The 16,592-nt window shown below is 57.7% G+C and overlaps 1 protein-coding gene across 4 annotated transcripts in view; it reads left to right on the top strand.

Annotated features, from left to right (window-relative positions):
* The first annotated feature begins 10,284 nt into the window (after nucleotides 1-10,284).
* AGAP1 (ArfGAP with GTPase domain, ankyrin repeat and PH domain 1) overlaps nucleotides 10,285-16,592 on the top strand; it is a 415,191-nt gene continuing 408,883 nt past the window's right edge. For all 4 annotated transcript variants that reach the window (XM_054571257.1, XM_054571253.1, XM_054571255.1 and 1 more), the window contains exon 1: nucleotides 10,285-10,906. In XM_054571257.1, coding sequence (XP_054427232.1) covers nucleotides 10,744-10,906 — 163 coding nt within the window. In that variant the 5' untranslated portion in view covers nucleotides 10,285-10,743. The remainder of the gene's footprint in view (nucleotides 10,907-16,592) is intronic.

The following is a 16,592-nucleotide window of genomic DNA, read 5'->3' as shown; positions in this document are numbered from 1 at the left end:
CTTTAATTTTACGGAAAAAACAAAACAGACTTTTTGGCCAACCCAATACTAGCCATGTGTGGCTATTTATTCTATAGTAATTAAAATTTAAAAAAAGTAAGTACTTATTAGGCACATTTCAGGTGCTCGAGAGCACCCTGTAGCTGTGACTACCAGAGGGGGTGAGGCAAAACACAGCCGCTGCCACCAAAAATGCCCGAGAACAGGCCTGCTCTACACGGGCACAAGGCGCACAGGCAAACACTTACCCACTAAAGCCCTAGGAGAAAAACCACATTTTAAAGTCTTGGAGTGGAGAATTTCTAAAAACAACTAAAAACCTAGAAACCACAAATTCCTTTGTTCAAATCACAAAGTAAAAATGAAAATTTTTCTCTGTATGAAAAATAACCAAAGTTACACATGGCGAAAACTCAGGGGTAGGTTCCTAATCCACAAGCCCACAACAAGCTAAGTTTCTCAATAAAATAATAAGAGAAAGACACACGCCTTACAGAAAAATGTGCCAGGGGCCAGGCATATCTGAAAAACCAAAGATAACAATAGCCCACGAATGCATGAAAAGATGCTTTTAACCTCACTCATGATGAGGGAAAAGCAAGTAAAATAACGAGGGGCCACTTTTGAACTACCATTGGCAAAAATTTTAAAGTTTGCATGTACTTTGGGCTAGAGTGTGGAAAACTTGGTGGGTGCCTACACTGTCAGTGGTTTGTCAGCAGGAATCTAAAATTACAATGTACCTTACCTTTGACCTGGCATTTCCTTCATCAAGCATTTACCCGAAACGTAAGCTTGCAAATGTGCTCAAAGTCATGGGCACAGAGTGATCACTTGCTGCAGTATATGTGACAGGCAAACAAGTTTCAAAAGCCTGAATGTCTACTCAAAGATCATTTGAAATAAACCCTGCTACAGTTAGACAGCAAGGTACCATGTGCCCACTGAAGACATAAGCGTGATAAGCACAGATCCCACTGAGAGATAATCATGAGAGAAATGTTCGGCAATGCACAGTGCAACCCGACCTTGGTTTTGTTTGGAGTCCTAGCGCCTGTACACACAGATTCTGCATATTCGCAAATACACACCAATGCTGGGCGAGCGCAAGAGCTAACAGCCCCTCCCAGCGAGTGCGCTGGTGGTGGGCAGGGCACCGTTTTACTTCTCCCTTTAGACCTTTCTGTGCTTTTCTTTCTCCACATGGGTATTCATTGGTTTCCGTTAGAAAGGAAAGCAGTTCAGAGAGTAAGAGAAGTGCTGTGGGCACGGAAGGCCGTCGTCCCTCCTGGCCTGCGTTTAATTCCAGAGCACCGTGTGCGCCTGGGGAAGAGGAGGGCAAGCGGACGGCACGCGTTGGGGGCCGCGGGACGACCCTGCCCGGCTTCCCCTAAGAGCAGGGCGCCGGCAGCCGGAGCTCCCGCTCCTGGTGTCTCAATGTCAGAGCGCCAGGCCAGGTATCGCCTAACTGTGGCCACCGGATACTTGGCCAGAGCACCCAGCTCTGACTCAGAGGAGGATCTGGTTCCAGGGAATGCTGTCATTGAGAGCCAATCAGGCGACACCCGGCTAGAGAAACAGCCGGCCAGTGGAAAGCCGGGGACAACTGAAGCTGGTCTTGGCTCAGGGCTTCGTGGAGCCTTTTCTGTTCGCCCAAGGGGAGCTCAGGGGTGCAGAAGGGCAGGGCAGGCTGCGGGGACCGCTGCGACAGGGCCCCTGCCGTGCCGGACGCGGCCCCTGCGATGGGCGCGTGCAGAGCCGCGGGGCCACGGCGCGAAGGGCCTCTGTGGGCCCGGCCACTCAGCCTGGGGCAGACCCACAGGCCGACGCTGCTGACATTGTGGTTGCCAACAAGTATAAGCCTTGTTTTGTTCTCCTGACAAACAATGGAACTCCAAGGACCAGGGGACATTTTTCAGATTCCCTAACATCCCACCAGCCTGAGTTAATGCGTTTCGTTTTGACATAGTTTCTTCCTGTCTCCTTCACATGGAGACATGTGTCTCTCGTTTTGAATTAAGGCATACACACAATGTAGCACTTTGCCTTTTTAAACCGTATCACAGAATGAGCCGCCCCATCTCCGGATGCAGAGCCCGCCGGCGTCCAGTTGCCCCGTCCTGTGTTTCGCCGAGTTGACCGCTCTTCCTGCTGCTGGCTAGTTGCGTGTCATTGAGTACTTGTGATTTACCACCTGAAATATAGTTCTCCAAAGAACGTCTTCAATGCTCACGGCTGGTCCTCTTGTGAAATTTCTTCCTAAAAGTACGCAGGACTGAAGTTACGAGACATACACAGGGTGCCGCCTCGCCTTCCAGTGGATTGCGATAGCGTTCAGTGCCTGCGAGCTGCGGAGAGCGGAGGGTCTGGATGGGGACAGAGCCACAAAGCCAGGACGGGGCTCAGCGGCAGGAGCTCACCGCTCACAGTTCCTGAGGCTGGAGGTCCCAGATCTGGGCGTCAGCCAATGGAGCCAGCTTCTGCGGGAGCTCCCCCTGCCCTGGCTCATCAACGGTCACCTTCTCCCTGTGTCCTCATGGGGCAGAGAGCGGGAGCACTCTCTCCCTCTTCTTCTACAGACACCAGACCTATCGGGTTAAGGGCCCAGCCTTATGACCTCATTTAACATGAATTACCTCCTAAAATCTCCGTCCACGGACACAGCCACCCTGGGGGTTAGGGCTTTGACATCGGCGTTTGTGGGGAGCTAGTTCAGTCCAGAGCAGCAGCCTCGCCCACTAGGGAAGCTCCTGGGCCACCTGAGCCCGAGGATCCCAGAAGCCACTTCTCTGGAGAAGCGCCAGAGCAGTGTGTGCAAAGGAAATAGGAGCCCTGCCTCTTCCATGGAGCTCAAGAGCAAGTCCACAGGCAGAGGGGTAGAGAGGCTCGATTCCCATAGTGAGGCTCGAGGGGTAGAGAGGCTCGATTCCCATAGTGAGACCCGCACACTGACCCCAGCTGGGTCGGTTTGTCATCAATGGCCATCACTAAATATAAGCCCCACCTGCCACTCAACAATGCACTCTCAGGTTCTCCCTCCTCCAGTCTTGTCGGCCCATGGGTTGACCTGAGGCCACCCCAGGAGGACCTTTCCTGCTTCCTTGGTTCCCTGGGGTAGCACCGTGAGGCAGGTTTGGTTAGTGAGAGAATCTCTAAAAGCACATTTGGACCCCTGACCTCTCCAGCACCTTGGCAACAGGCAACGCAAGAGCTCAGGCAAAGCTCAAAGGAGTAAGCGCCACAAAGATAAGTCCGCAGTGCGTGGCCTTCCCCACATCCGCCCAGTCGGCCCTACCTCCCACCCCACCGCCAGGCTAACACACCCCTGCCGGCCGCGGCTGACCCTGTGGGGGCAAGACCCAGAAGGGCGCCTGCAAAGCGCCCCTTGTAGGTCTCTGTAGGACTTCGATGTAGCCTGGCCAGGCAGCGCAGGACAGCCCTGTGAGGGCCAACACTTTGGCCATGAGGCTTCTGCGTGGAAGCGCCCATCAGGACCAGAGCGGGGCGGGGGCGCCCGAGGCTGCCCCTGCGAGCTGCCCCGCCCCCACCGGTACCCGCACCAGGGGAGGAGCCTTGAGCTTCGCTGCTCGCCCCACCCCCAGCCTCGGCACCTTCCATACAAAGGGAAAAAAATCCATACCTGAGATTTTTATGCAGGTAGTATAGATTTTACTGATTTTCCCATGGAAAGAAAAAAAATGCCAAATAGGTTTTAAAAATCACATCCTACAGTAAAATGTAATGAAATGTCCCCATAAGTCACATTGTTTCTCTCTCTGGGTTTTCGGCCAGACTGCCTGTCACTGGCTCCCTTCCTTGTCCTGTCTCTTCCCGCAGAGCTTTGCAAAACCGCCTTTCATCTTTGGGCGCTTATTGACTCTATTCTTCCCTGAACGTGTATTCCCCCTTTTCAGAAAAGCGACCCCGTCATTTGCCAAGACTTGATGAGCTTATTCTCCTTGCACTGGTTCCTGGAGCATCAGCTCATCTTGCCCATGAAGGTCAAGGTCAAAGGGAAGTTCAGGGCTACAAGGTAATAAACACATGAACCAGGGGAAAGGGAAACAGAAATCTGGCCCAGACCCTTGGACCGAAGACACTGAAGCCGACATAAAGCGTAACTTAGCTCAAGTCCACCGGAGCGCACCCTTGAAATGAGTTAATTAGTGATGAGAAGGTATTTACTTACACTCCGTCCACCGGGCGGCTCTGAGGGGAAGCGGCTTTCTCTGTCGTTTCCACGAACTCCCACGCCTGCAGCGCGGCCTCGCACAGAGCGGGCGCTCCATGAACATCTGTGGACTAGTTAACAGGCCCCACTTTTATGCTCAGTCCAGCTTAGCCCGTGAATGTATCTGTCTTGAAAAATAAAATAAGGTTGCAGAGGGCATATTTAACCTCAACTCTGGGGTACTGGGAATAAACGTAAAAGGGCATTTGACATTGTAACTGCGGAGTGTGTTAAATTAGCAAGGGATGACACTAACAGAGTGCACGGTGACAATAGGCAGAGACATAATCGTGATATTGTATCAGTAGGCGTTTTCCTGGCTCCATATTACAGATGAGAAAACTTAGGCCTGACGATTTTGTGCGACTGCTGCCTCGGCCGCTGGCCTTTGGGTGACTCAAGGGGAGCTTGGGGCCTCTGTTATCTTGTCCCTGAAGAAGAGCCGCCTGGAGGTGCTGGGCGCGGGTCCAGCGTCACAAGCACAAGGCTGGGGTGGGGGGGCCTCCGGGAAGAGCCGTTGGGCCGAGAGCAAGTGGGCCGTGGTCCTGTCTGCTGGCGGGTGGAGGCGGGTGCCCTGCCCGGCCCTGCTCCAGGTCGGGGGGTGGGGGTCGGGGGTGAGAATTGGCTACAACACCCACGTTACCCCATCCGGGACATTTTACCCTGGGACCGACTTCGTGTTCGCGTAACCAGGCTGGACAGAGTGATGGCACAGGTGGTTAAATAGTAGAGTCAAAACAGAATAAGAAGGATAGGACAGGTGGGTCTTCTGGAGCCTCAGAGAAACACCACTGAGGCCGGGCCGGACGGCCGAGCACTGGCGCAGAGGCCGGCGACCTCCCTGCCCAGGGCCCAGCAGCCAACACCGGAGGCTTTCCGGTCAACGCAGCCTGTGTCCTGACTGCGGGGCTCTGTAGGGTAAAAGCAGCTGTGGACGGCGAGCGTGGAAGCGTTCTAATAAAACTTTACTTAGACACTAAAATTTGAATTTTATATAACACCCACAATGTTATGTAAAAGTCTTATTTTGACTTTTTAAAAACCATTGGAAAGGCAAAAATAATTCTTACCTCACAGGCCTTATGGAAACCGGCCGTGGCGGGGAGCTGGGGGGAGTTAGCGTGCCGGCTCCAGGTGGCCAGCCCCGGCCTGTCGTTCTGACAGCCTCTCTCTCCCCGCACCCCGTGCATGGAGGGAGGTGTCAAACAGGAGAGCAGAGGGCGGGGGTCTTATCACAATGCCCCCTCTGCCCACGTCACCCCTGAGGGACAGCACGGAGATGCCCCCAGCTGGCAACAACCTTGAACGGTGATGAAGGAGTGTCATGGGCCCAGAAAGCAGTGAGGTGCCTGGGAAGTATTTTACGCTCCATGCCGGTGCCTTCTGCTTCTTAATTTCCCCAAAGTGAAGCTCATGGGGAATCTCATGTATGAAGGTAAAAAGGGGAGCTTTGAGGTAGAGGAGGCAGGACAGGAGCGGAGGGGAGGCGAGAGAGCCCAGCGCCCTCACCCCCATCTGTCCTCCGGTGGGCCTGCCCCCGACCTCCCAAGAACACAGCTTGACGGCCTCTGCTCTAAGTCTAGGAGGCGGCGCATCTGAACGACCGGCCGCTGCTCCCCTTCTGAAGGCCACCTTATGCCCCGGCACCGTACATGGAGCCGGCCCGCGGGCCGTTTGCCAGTGTGCCCCGATCCCAGGCGGCACGTGCCCGGGCCTGGCCCGCACTCTCTGCTGAGGGTGACAGAGGCCGCACGCGGAAACACATTCCCCTTCTCCAGCACAGTCTGCAGGCCGGGTCGCCGCGTAGCGAAATGTCGCCTTGCAGTCCAGAAGCAGTGCCTGGTGAGACGAGGAGGGAGTGAGGTCAGGGCGGGAGAGGAGCCCTTCGAGGGTCAGGGAGCAGCGCGACGGCCGCGATGGCCGCGACAGCCGGGGACCAGGCGTGTTTGCAATGGGCTTGTCTTCCCTACCACAGGACATGTCCCGGGACCACGCTAATGAGATATCCCGTGTGTTTTTAAAATTAGGAGAGACACTGCACTTAGAATGGAAGGCACGCGTGCTCGCGCTCAGAAAATAGAAAGCTGGGCTTTAAATTCGGGGTGTGTAGCTTCAGGCGGTAGCCTTGGGCAAATCACCGCCTCCCCGACCTGCCAAGCAGGGTCTCAGAAGGTTAAAGGAGATAAGGAGGTTGCTAGCCAAGTGCTTGGCGGCAATTGGATAAATATTTAAACTGAATTTATATTTAGAAACCAAGCGAAAATTGAAGAACAGAACAGCCATTTTTGGTTCCTGTTCTTTTGTCTACATTCAGAGGGTATTAAAACACAGTTTCCCAAATGTAGTCAATCCTAAAGTTTAACAAAACTCCAAAGATATTGTAGCAGATAATTTATAAAACGAACAAAAAGCTCAAGTATAAAGGTGCTTTCAAAACTACGTGCCCAGTGTGAGGAGAAGAGATGAATGTGGTAAGTATTACAGAAACCCCCCTCTGGCTGCCTCGGTGCATGCGTTCTAGATCATTCCTTGGTTTTCACATGATCTGAGGGACGATTATATAATTTCAAAAGTGTCTGTAAACTCCTCATTTGCATCTGGTTTCTCAATGTCTCATTTGTCCATCATCCAAAGCTCTGTGTCTAAAACCAGCTTTCTTGTCGGCTCACAGAGCATGTATAAGCAAATTAAGCTTCCATCTTATGAGAGAAGCACGCGTCCACGCAGAATCATCATGCGATTCGCACCTGGCACACAGTGACTTACACGATCGTGCCAGCGTGTGTCTGCGTGAACACCCACCTCCCACACGGCTGCAAAGCCGGGGTCGGGTGCAGGTTGCAGGTGTATTTTCATGCCCCGGCGTAGGAGCAGCATGGGCCGGTGTTCTCACGGTGCGCACGGAAGGCGGCTTGAGGAGGTTGCTAGGAGCGGAAGGCAGCTCTGCCTTTTACCTTCACTTGGAAAAAAGGAAAATGTAGCAGCAGCTGGCTAGGCAGAAACATTCGAGGGCAACAGTTGTGTGGCTCTTCCTAGCAGGCAAGGGCGGGTGGGGCGGCGGAGCAGCGGCGTTTCTGCGCTGGGGCAGCGCTCCCCTCTGCCCCGGGCTCCCGGACACCCCCAGCCTGGTGGGTCTGGAACCAGATTGAGTCTCACCCTTGCACATGTCAGGACTTGGTGGTTTTCCTAGGCTCAGTTCTGCCCCTGGGTCGGTCTCTCTCTACCCAATGATGCAGGTCAGATCAGTGACTTCACCTGTGGGGCCTCAGTTGTCTCTTCGGTGCTTGAAAGGACCCAGGGTTTCTGTTGACACAAAGTTCCCAATGGCTACCTGGCACGGGCGTGGGAGAGTGGCCTGAAGGAGTCGTGGGGCTGGGCCTAAGGCGGATTCTGGCAGCCCAATATTTCTTTTGAAAACGTTTCCAGTCAGACACGGGGGTAGCTGCAAAGGCAACTACCTTTACTCTCGACAACAGTAAATACATGTGGGATGGTGGCAGAGTTTACTGATGTGTTCTGGGCAGAATAATGTCTCCACCCTTCAAAGATGTCTGTGTCCTAACGCCTGCAACCTGTGGACATGTTCCCTTCCATGAAAAAGGGGAAGGAAGGGGGCAGGCGGAATTAAGGTTACTAATCAGATGACCTGGGAATGGGGAGATTCTCCTGGATTATCTGGGTGGGGTTAATAGGATCACAAGTGTTCTAAAAAGTGGGCAAAAGAGGCAAAGGAGGGCGTCCGAGTGACGGGAGGCGAGAAACACTCAGCCCACCTCTGCTGGCTGTGCTCTAGATGGAAGAAGGAGCCACAAACCAAGGAGCCCCAGGAAGCTGAGAGGGTACAGAGAGGAGTCCCACGCAGATCTAGCAGAAAGGAATGTGGTCGCGGCTTGAGTTTAGCCTGCTGAGACCGTGCCAGGCATCTGACCCACAGAGTTAGAGGGTAATACGTTTATGTGGCTTAAGCCACTGAGTTTGTGGCAGAAATAGTAAACTCAAAAATGTGTCTCGGAAGATGGGTCACGGCCATCAGATAAGGCTGCCTGGAGACAGCACAGAGAACCAGGGTGGGAACTGGACCCTTTCTCAAGGGGTCCCTCGTTCAGGATAAATACTCGATAAATAATGAATCAAGAAGCAAAGATGCCACATGCATGTACTCTCCCCCACATCCCACAATACTGATACCTTTTCACAGAGTTCAAGGACCCCTGTCTATCAATATCTATTACAGTAGAACAACTTAGTCTAAAGGAGAGCAGCTTAAAGCAGCAATCTTTTATTATGTCTCTGAGTTTCGATGAGTCAGGAATTCAGACAAGGCCCAGAGAGAGCAGGTTATCTCACTCGATTGTCTGGAGCGTCGGTCCAAAGTCTTGAGCTTGAACGCTGCAGTCCCTCTGAAAGATCTTTTATTCCTACGCAGCCTGTCCATGTGGCTCGGGCTTCCTCACAACATGGTGGTCAAGAGGCTCTTGGTAGGTGTGTCAGAAGGAGCTTGAGCCTTGTTGGGTTTAAATTGCGTGTCATTCAAGAGATGGTGAGGAGGCAGTTAAGTATGAATTTGTTATTTGAGGGTGAGGTCTGGGTTGGAGATATAAATTTGAGGTCCATAACCTGATTATGATAGTCAAAGTCAAAAGCAGAGCTCCTCGCGTACCTTATGGAAAAGAGAAGAGGTCCAAGGATGAGCCACCTGGGCCCTTCCGCCTGAAAGAGTAAGGAAGTAGGAATCGTAACGGGACCCGGAGCCAAAAAGCCTGGAGAACGTGTTACCCCCAGCAGTCAAGGCAGGGCTTTCAAAGAGGTGGAGGGATCAATGACTGCTGGTGGGCTCCAGAAAAGGAGGCCACCCACAGGCCTTTCAATTATTGCAGTTACTTAGGATCAGTGCAAAGCAGAAGGGATGAACGTGGCTGGCTGGGGTTTGGGAATGGGGAGGGGGACGCAAAGGCCCCTCACGCTGAAGACGTTAGGCAGCTTTGTTTGGGGAACTGTGAGCCCAGAAACTGTAACCCAACAGGCTGGGTACCCGGGTGCATAAGCCAGTCACGCAGGCTGCATGCGGACCGGGGGAAGCCTCAGCAGGTCTAGGCTAGCTGGTCTATGCGCAGCTAGTCCAGCTCCGCGGGGTCCCCCGGGGCTGAGCTGCGCAGGGATTGGGTTCGGGGCGCACAGGCGCGGGGCTGGGGATCCACGCGTAGCAGACGGTAGCGCTCTAGAGGCTGCGGCTTGGTACCTGTGTCTCATTTTTGTTTTTTAAAGGAAAAGGATACCTCGGTAGTCTCCGTGGTATTTCATCGCACCTAGTTCTCATCCTTGTTTGAACTTCAGTTCACTCATAGAGTGTGAACACCCACAGCCCCGCGGGAGCATTCATGTTACTTTCGGAAAAGGAGGCAGCAAGTTAAAAGACAGGGGTGGGCAACATACTGCCACCGGGGTACACTGGCAAGTCGCAAAGCCTGCTCGGGTCAGCCGCTGGGAAACAAATAAAAACGCGGCAGGCGGGGTCGCGCAGTGCCTCCCGGGTCCCGTGGCGCGAGGGCCCGCAGGGCAGCACAGGGATCCGCGGGGCGGGGCTGGGCAGGCGCCCGCAGAGAGGGTTCGGGAAGGAGCCGGGCCGCGCCAGGCCCGGCTGCGCCGGGGAAAACTAGCGCCGAGCCGCGCGTCCCTTCCTCGCGGTCCCCGCCAGGGAAAGACGCGGCGCGGACTACAAGTCCCAGGAAGCCCAGGGCCGGCGCGGGGCGGGGCCTGGCGCAATTCCCCGGGATCCGGCGCGCTGGGAAGCGCCGCGGAGGACGCAGCGGCGGTAACGGCAGCGGCAGTGGCGGCGGCGGCGGCCGGAGGGCGGAGAGCGCGCGGGCGGGCGGGGCGGGGGCGGGGCCGACGTGGGCCAGAGCCCTGCGTGCCAGGGAGGGGGCCGGCCGGGCAGGCGGCGAGCGGCACTGGGAGCGGGCTCCGCGGCTAGCACGGCGCCTGCGGCTCGATCCCCGGCTCAGCGGGCGGCGCACGGCGGCCTCGGCGCATCGGACGGCACAGCACGCAGCGCGCGGACCCACGCCGCGGCCCGGCGCCCGGAGCGGCGCGGCCACTGCCCGGGGGCCGGCCCTCGGCCCCGGCGCTCGGAGCGCGGCGGCTGCCTGGGCTTTAATGGCTGCTCGGAGGGGCAGCGCCTAGGGGTGGAAGCGGCTGCGGCGCAGGAAGGCGCCCGAGCGAGCCTCCTCAGGGGCCGGCCGCGCCTGCCGCGGCGCGCTCCATGGGGGCCCGCTGACCCGGGGCGCCGGGGCCCGCTCGCTCGCCGGCCGCGCGTCCCGGCCATGAACTGAGTCCGCGGGCCGGCCCCGCGCCTGCTCCGCCCGCTCCTTTCTTCTCGCGCCTCCTCCGCCCGCCGCCGGCGGGCCCGGCTCCCCGGGGGCTGCGGCGCCCCGGGCTCAGCGGCCCGCGGGCCCCGGGGCGCGGGGCGGCGGCGGCGGCGGGGGGCGCGCGGCTCCGGGCGCGGCGCCTGCACCATGAACTACCAGCAGCAGCTGGCCAACTCGGCTGCCATCCGGGCCGAGATCCAGCGCTTCGAGTCGGTCCATCCCAACATCTACTCCATCTACGAGCTGCTGGAGCGCGTGGACGAGCCGGTGCTGCAGAATCAGATCCGGGAGCACGTCATCGCCATCGAAGGTGAGGGCCGGCCGTCGCGGGGTTTCTGGAGAGCGCGGGGGAGCGGGCGCCCCCGGCGCGGCGGGGTGGGCGCGCGCGGGTGTGTGCGCGTGTTTACACACGCGCCGGGTTGTGGCACGCGGCTGCCCCGCCGAGTGAACACCGCGGGGCTTCTTACCCTGCAAGGCCGGGCGAGAGCCCGGGGGAGGCCGAGGGCCGGGTCAGCGCGCCGCCAGCCTTGCCGGGGAAGATGGTCAGCAGAGTCTCTCCCGTGAGAAAGTGGCCAGACGTGGTCGCATCCTGGGTCGCCAGAGTGACCCGACCCAGCCGATGCCTTGGGGGCAGCTGGAGGGGTTGGTGACACCGGACCGTGACAGCTTACCAGGTCACTGCGGAGCGTCTTGCTGGGCGACGTTGAAGACCTGTTTTGAGAAGTGCCGCTGCTGGGGGTGCGGCTCTGGCCAGCGTGTTTAGGAGGGGCAGGGCCGCTTGCTTCGCGTCTTTGCTCCATTCAGGGCCCCAGTGGAACAGCTGAGCTGAGTCCTTTGCTGAGAGGCAGCTCCGGCTGCAGGCAGACAGTGTGCTGTCCCTGCCCCTGTGTGCAGGCTGGTCTCCACAGAGGGTTTTCTGCACAAGTCCAGGCCGAATTAGGAGAGCCCCACGGGGGGTAGGGGGGTGGTGTCCCTCAGCCTGAGGGGCTCACCATCCTGTTCCTGGAAGCCTGCCACTCTTCCTGCACATCAGGCCAGACCGTGACCCCCAGCAGAGGGGAGGAAGAGCCTGCCTCTCCTGGGCTGGTGTTCTCTCTGGGCTCTGCTTCTGGATCGTCTCCTTGCTTTACCGACTTGGTCCTGCCAAGGTCTGCCTGGGAGACCAGAAAGTGCGGAACAGGGGCTGTGCGGCAGCCTTCCCTTCTCGTCCCTTTTTGCCAGTGATGGTGAAAGGCCTGCGGGGTGGGTTGCCCGTAACCCAGGACTGTCCGGGCCAAGGGCCAGTAGGGACCCTGTTGAGGGAGGCCTGGCAGAAGTGCATCCCAGAGTCTGGCTGCAGGCTCTCACCTGCCAGCCCCTCTCCATCTTTAGTGTGAGGGCCTCAGCCATGGGAGGGCTTTGCTGTGGCTGCACGCATCCTGCTCTGCTAACCCCAGGGCATCTCGGTGGACGCTTGGCCACTTAGGCAGAGAAGGTGAATGTCACGGTGCTGATTCCCTTTGGCAGCTCCGTGGACGCGAACAGAGGCCAGGCAGGCTGCCGATTGGCCGGTGGTGTCCACAGGGAGGATCTGAGCGGTGCTCCGGCGCTCTGTGGGGCCCGGCTCTCCGCGCACCTGGCCACGCTCCTGGCAGTGGGAGATGCGTCCAGAACTCCTCCAGAGGCAGGGGCTGCAGGAGGCCGTGGCCCTGCACAGGGTGCTGCCGGTCCGGGGCTGGGGCCGGGGCCGGGGCAGAAGCGTCCCTTTGGAAGCCGAGCTCTGTGAGGTGGCACTGTGCCTCTGTCACTTGTCTCTCTGCAGCATCCACAGGAGTCTGATGAAACACTTTGAGAGTCCGTGCCAAGTGCCTACTGAATGCACCTGGCCAAGGGCCCCCGTGGCTGCGTAGACGCAGCCTGCAGCCGAGTGAGACTCAGATGTCTCGTTGTCCTTTCCCAGCCTGGAAGCCCGGCTCTGGGGTCCGAGTGCGCCCAGCAGGGCGATTGGACTTTCTAGAAAGAGGATGCGGTTTCCTCCTTTTTTGGAACACTGAGTGGTTTCTGGATGATGGGTTTGGGGAGCCTGAGATCTGCCTTTACGATGGGAGACTTCAGTCCCCTTCTTGGCTGAATCCCTGTCACTCTTAGTAAGGCTGAGAATCAGGTCTGTCTTGCTGCTGCCAGGGTTATTGTCTTTCTGTTAGAAAAAGGAATGTCTTTTGTCAGGGCTGTTGTTAATTTAATGAGGCTTAAGAATCATTCAAATAGGCTTCCTGTTCTTTGCATTATTATCAACAATGATATCACCTTATTTGCATAGGACTTGAGCAGAAGTTCTCTTGCGTTTGTGACCTCAGGGTGTCCTGAGGGAGTGTGGGCCGCTTTGGGGTTTGCAGGAGGAGGAGCTTCCGGGAGGGGTGCAGGGCACTGACCTCCTAAACGTGTGACTGAGGTCATTCAGAGTTTGGTCATTGGGATGGAGAGCCAGGTCTGCGGTCACCCCAGGCACCTCGCGCGGCCCCGGCCTGGGGACTGGGGCTTCATGTGCCGTAATGAAGTGTTCTCCCGCCCTGTGCTGGTTGCCAGACATGGTTGTGATTTATGTCTCTGTCCTCAATGTTTTGGACATTGAGAGGATCACTCAGTGGTGGCAGCACAGCCATTCTTTTGTTTTGTTTTGTATGAGAAGAGAGCTGTGCCAAAGCTGTGCAGTGCAGCCGTGTGGGGTGTGGTCCTGCACTCACACCGAGTCCGAGGGCCGTGCCGGGAGGCGCCGAGACTGCCGTGCCTTTGCAGCGGCCCCGTGGGATCGCCGAGTGGGCGCCGGGAGCCGCACAGTGACCCTGCGACTTAGGTGCGCACCTGCCCGCGCCTGTGAACCTTGCAGGTCAGGGTGAAGCAGCGGCAAAACGTGACTCTTTCTCCGCGATAACATGTAACCAACCATTTCTCATCAAGAAAGCATATGCCCATCGTAGCAAATAGTTTGAAAATAGCTTGTCCCAGCAGACAGGGAAACAGCCTCGAGGCGGCCCGGCCGGGCTTCCCGTGCCTCCGTGTGCGCGCAGCGCGGAGTGGGAGTCGCTCTTAGGGCGTCACGTGAGCGCTTTTCCATGTTATGAAAAGTTTCAAACATGATTTCTCATGTTGGCGTGCTGTTCCAGCATTGGCTGTGCCATGATTTATGGAAAGTTTCCCTGTTCTCTGGCAGCCTCAGGAGTTTCTGCTGTTGGAATGAGGAGTGGCCTTGTCAAGGGGAAGAATCTTTTGGCGGAGGCTCGTTGCACAGCGACGGGGAGCGGGTCCGGATGGGGACGCGCCTACTAAGGCAGCTGGATTGCACGTGCGCGTCCGGTAGCTGAAAGGGCTTGCGGAGATTCCCCGAGAAGAGCAGGCCTGGCATCCCGTGTGTGGGCGCGGGGGCGGGGTTTTGTTCTCAGTCTTGCTTTAAAACGTTGCCTCGCCCACTGCCAAACTGCCAAAGTGTTTTCTTCATATCTTTATTTCAGACTTGGAGAGATTCGTTCTCCTGCCTCCCCCACCCCAGTCTGTGGAGTCTGAGGGAGCGTCGCTGATGGTTTTCCTTTCGACCCAGGCAGGTGTCTGGGGCGTCCCATGGTGTGTGGCGAGCTGTGCCGTGTGGCCCAGGAGGGGGCCTGTCCTCCGTGCCCAGAGGAGAGCCGGGGAGAGGCCTGGCCCCGAGGTGGGCAGCGTGGCTGGGTGTCCCCTCCGGTTCCTCCTGAAAAAGCCTGTCTGGGCTGGTGGGGTAGGTAAACGGGTCAACTGCCTTTCTGGTTCAGTGAAACTCGCTCTTCTTTTCCGGATAAAGTCTCCATGAGCAATCGCCCATTGTGATTGAGCTTCCCAGCGGCAGATGCCAGTGATAACCCAGCCAGCGCACTCAGCCGGGCGGGCTTGGACCCCCGGCCAGCGCTCCAGGTGGCAGGTCGGCGCGGACCAAGCCTCCCCCTGGGCCGCCAGTGCTTCCAGTGGCTCCTCGGAGCACCGGAGAGGTCACAGTGGCCTCGTCCTGGGTGGGAGAGCTCTGCCTGCTCCCCTGGTAAGGACGCTTTCCCAGGGGGGTCCCCGGGCTGGACCCCACTTTTGAGGGACTCAGGAAGATGGGGCAGAGGGCCTCCTAATCCCATGACACAGCTCCTCTGTCAGCGTCGGCACTCAGCGAGTGCGAAGTGCTTCAACCTGCATGAGGTCATTTCGTCTTGTGGTTTTGCGACACAGAAGCAGGCTGCCCCTGGAGACGGGCTGGGCTGGTCCAACCTCAGCGCTGGAGCTCAGCTCTGTCTGGGCTAGAAACGCAGCTCCTGGTCACTCACAGCTCCCACCAGCCCGGCGCCTGCCCCCCGGGGACGGTCTGTTGTGAGATCGCTGCGAACAACCAGAAGTATCACGTCCTCTGTCCAGCTGCTTAGCGGCAGAGCGTTGGCAGTTCGTGTTGCTGTCCTGCAGAGATGGAGTTCACGTGTTCGCTGCAGGTGTGCGTGTTTGGGGACCTCACATCTTTCTCCTGCCATGGAGGAGGATACTTGTTCTTGGCCACTATTGACTGTATTTGTAAGGTTTCAAATTTGATCAAATGGTGCAGATTTGGGGCCTTTCCATTACTGATATAAATGTCTCAGTTTCCCCCTTAAAAACAATTGTTGCTTTTCTGTTCATCGCTTCCAGATTAAATGTAAGGCCTACAGGCAATGGCCGACCCCTTCCCATGCAGGCGTCTGCCCCTCCAGGCTGGCTGATGTCAGCGTCTTTCCCCGCCTTTCCCTGTCACAGGGGACCCGCCTGCTCAGTGCCCCCAGCCTGCTTTGGCTCAGGTCCTTACACCCAGCTGCAGCCGGTGGGACTGGCGGCTGCCTGAGGGCAGAAATCGGCCGCACCCGCGTTCTGTCCTGCAGCGATTCCACCGCCCTGCCGAGCTTGGCCTTCGGAGGCTGCCCTGGAGGTGTTCGTGGGCTGGTGGACCTGCCGGAGGGGCTCCCCTTTTCCCTGGCATCTGGGTCCTTCTGCTCCTCATCGTTGGTGTCAGGGGAGCGAGTGAGGGCATTCTGCCAGGTCACAGAGCACGGATGTGCGGGCTGCGCTCCTTTGGGGTCTGGTGGGTTAGCTTGGGTGGAGGTGAGATTTTCTTAGTGCACACGGGGGAAGCAAAAGACCTGCTTGCTGGTTCCGGGCAGCTTGCGCCAAGGTTGGTGTTTCCTTACATTGGTGTAAGCAGATTTGAGACAGAGGGTCAGCTTCGTGCACAGGGACAAATGAGAGACAGGCCAGGCAGCGGACAGAATGGGGTGTCTTCGGCGTGCCATCGAGAGCTGTGTCGTCAGAGCTGAGCCTCCGGTCGCTCACACGGAGGGCTGGGCACACAGATTGCTGCCCCCACCCCGAGGTTCTGGCACGGCAGGCTGGTGGGGACACACTTTGAGGAGCACTGCTGGGGTGGCCGGAGCGACAGGGAACTGGGTGGCTTCCCGGGGCCAGCACCCCCCCGACCCCACCGCATGGTACCGGGGAGCGCCCGCAGCCCGCGGGTTGCTCAGGGTCACACAGCTTGGATACAGTAAAAGAGGGACTTAAATCCAGGCCCCAGTGGGTTCAAGTTCAGGCTCATGCTGCCTGCACGATGCCTGGCGCCCTGCGGGGAAAGCGGTCAGGTTGAGGGTGGACCTTGTCAAGAAACTCGTGTTGGGAGGTGGGACCAGCTGGTGCCCTGGTTCCTTCTGGGTCCTAGTCTGCGGGTCTGTGCCTTGGCTTTAGGGGCTGTTGACTTTTAGTGTGAGCTTCTTCCCAGTTTACCTGTCACTGCTCTTTCAGAGCTACGAGAGCATTTCTGTGGAAAGGGGGGCTCCGTGTCGTTCACGTTGTAAATGGGCCACGGCGGGGCGGTGGAGGGAGCGAGTGGGCGGGAGGGGCGGCTTCCGCAGTTGCGGGGACCTGCCGCACAGACCCTGGCCCTTCCATCTCACTTCTGCGTTCTGTCCAGACCAGCCTTTTTATTTTGCGAA

The sequence above is a fragment of the Pteronotus mesoamericanus genome, unplaced genomic scaffold (genome assembly GCF_021234165.1).
Source record: "Pteronotus mesoamericanus isolate MK-2021 breed Mesoamerican mustached bat unplaced genomic scaffold, CSHL_Meso_final contig_1018, whole genome shotgun sequence".
Lineage (NCBI taxonomy): Eukaryota > Metazoa > Chordata > Mammalia > Chiroptera > Mormoopidae > Pteronotus > Pteronotus mesoamericanus.
The sequence above is the reverse complement of the archived record's forward strand: the minus strand, read 5'-3'. Positions and strand labels throughout refer to the sequence as shown.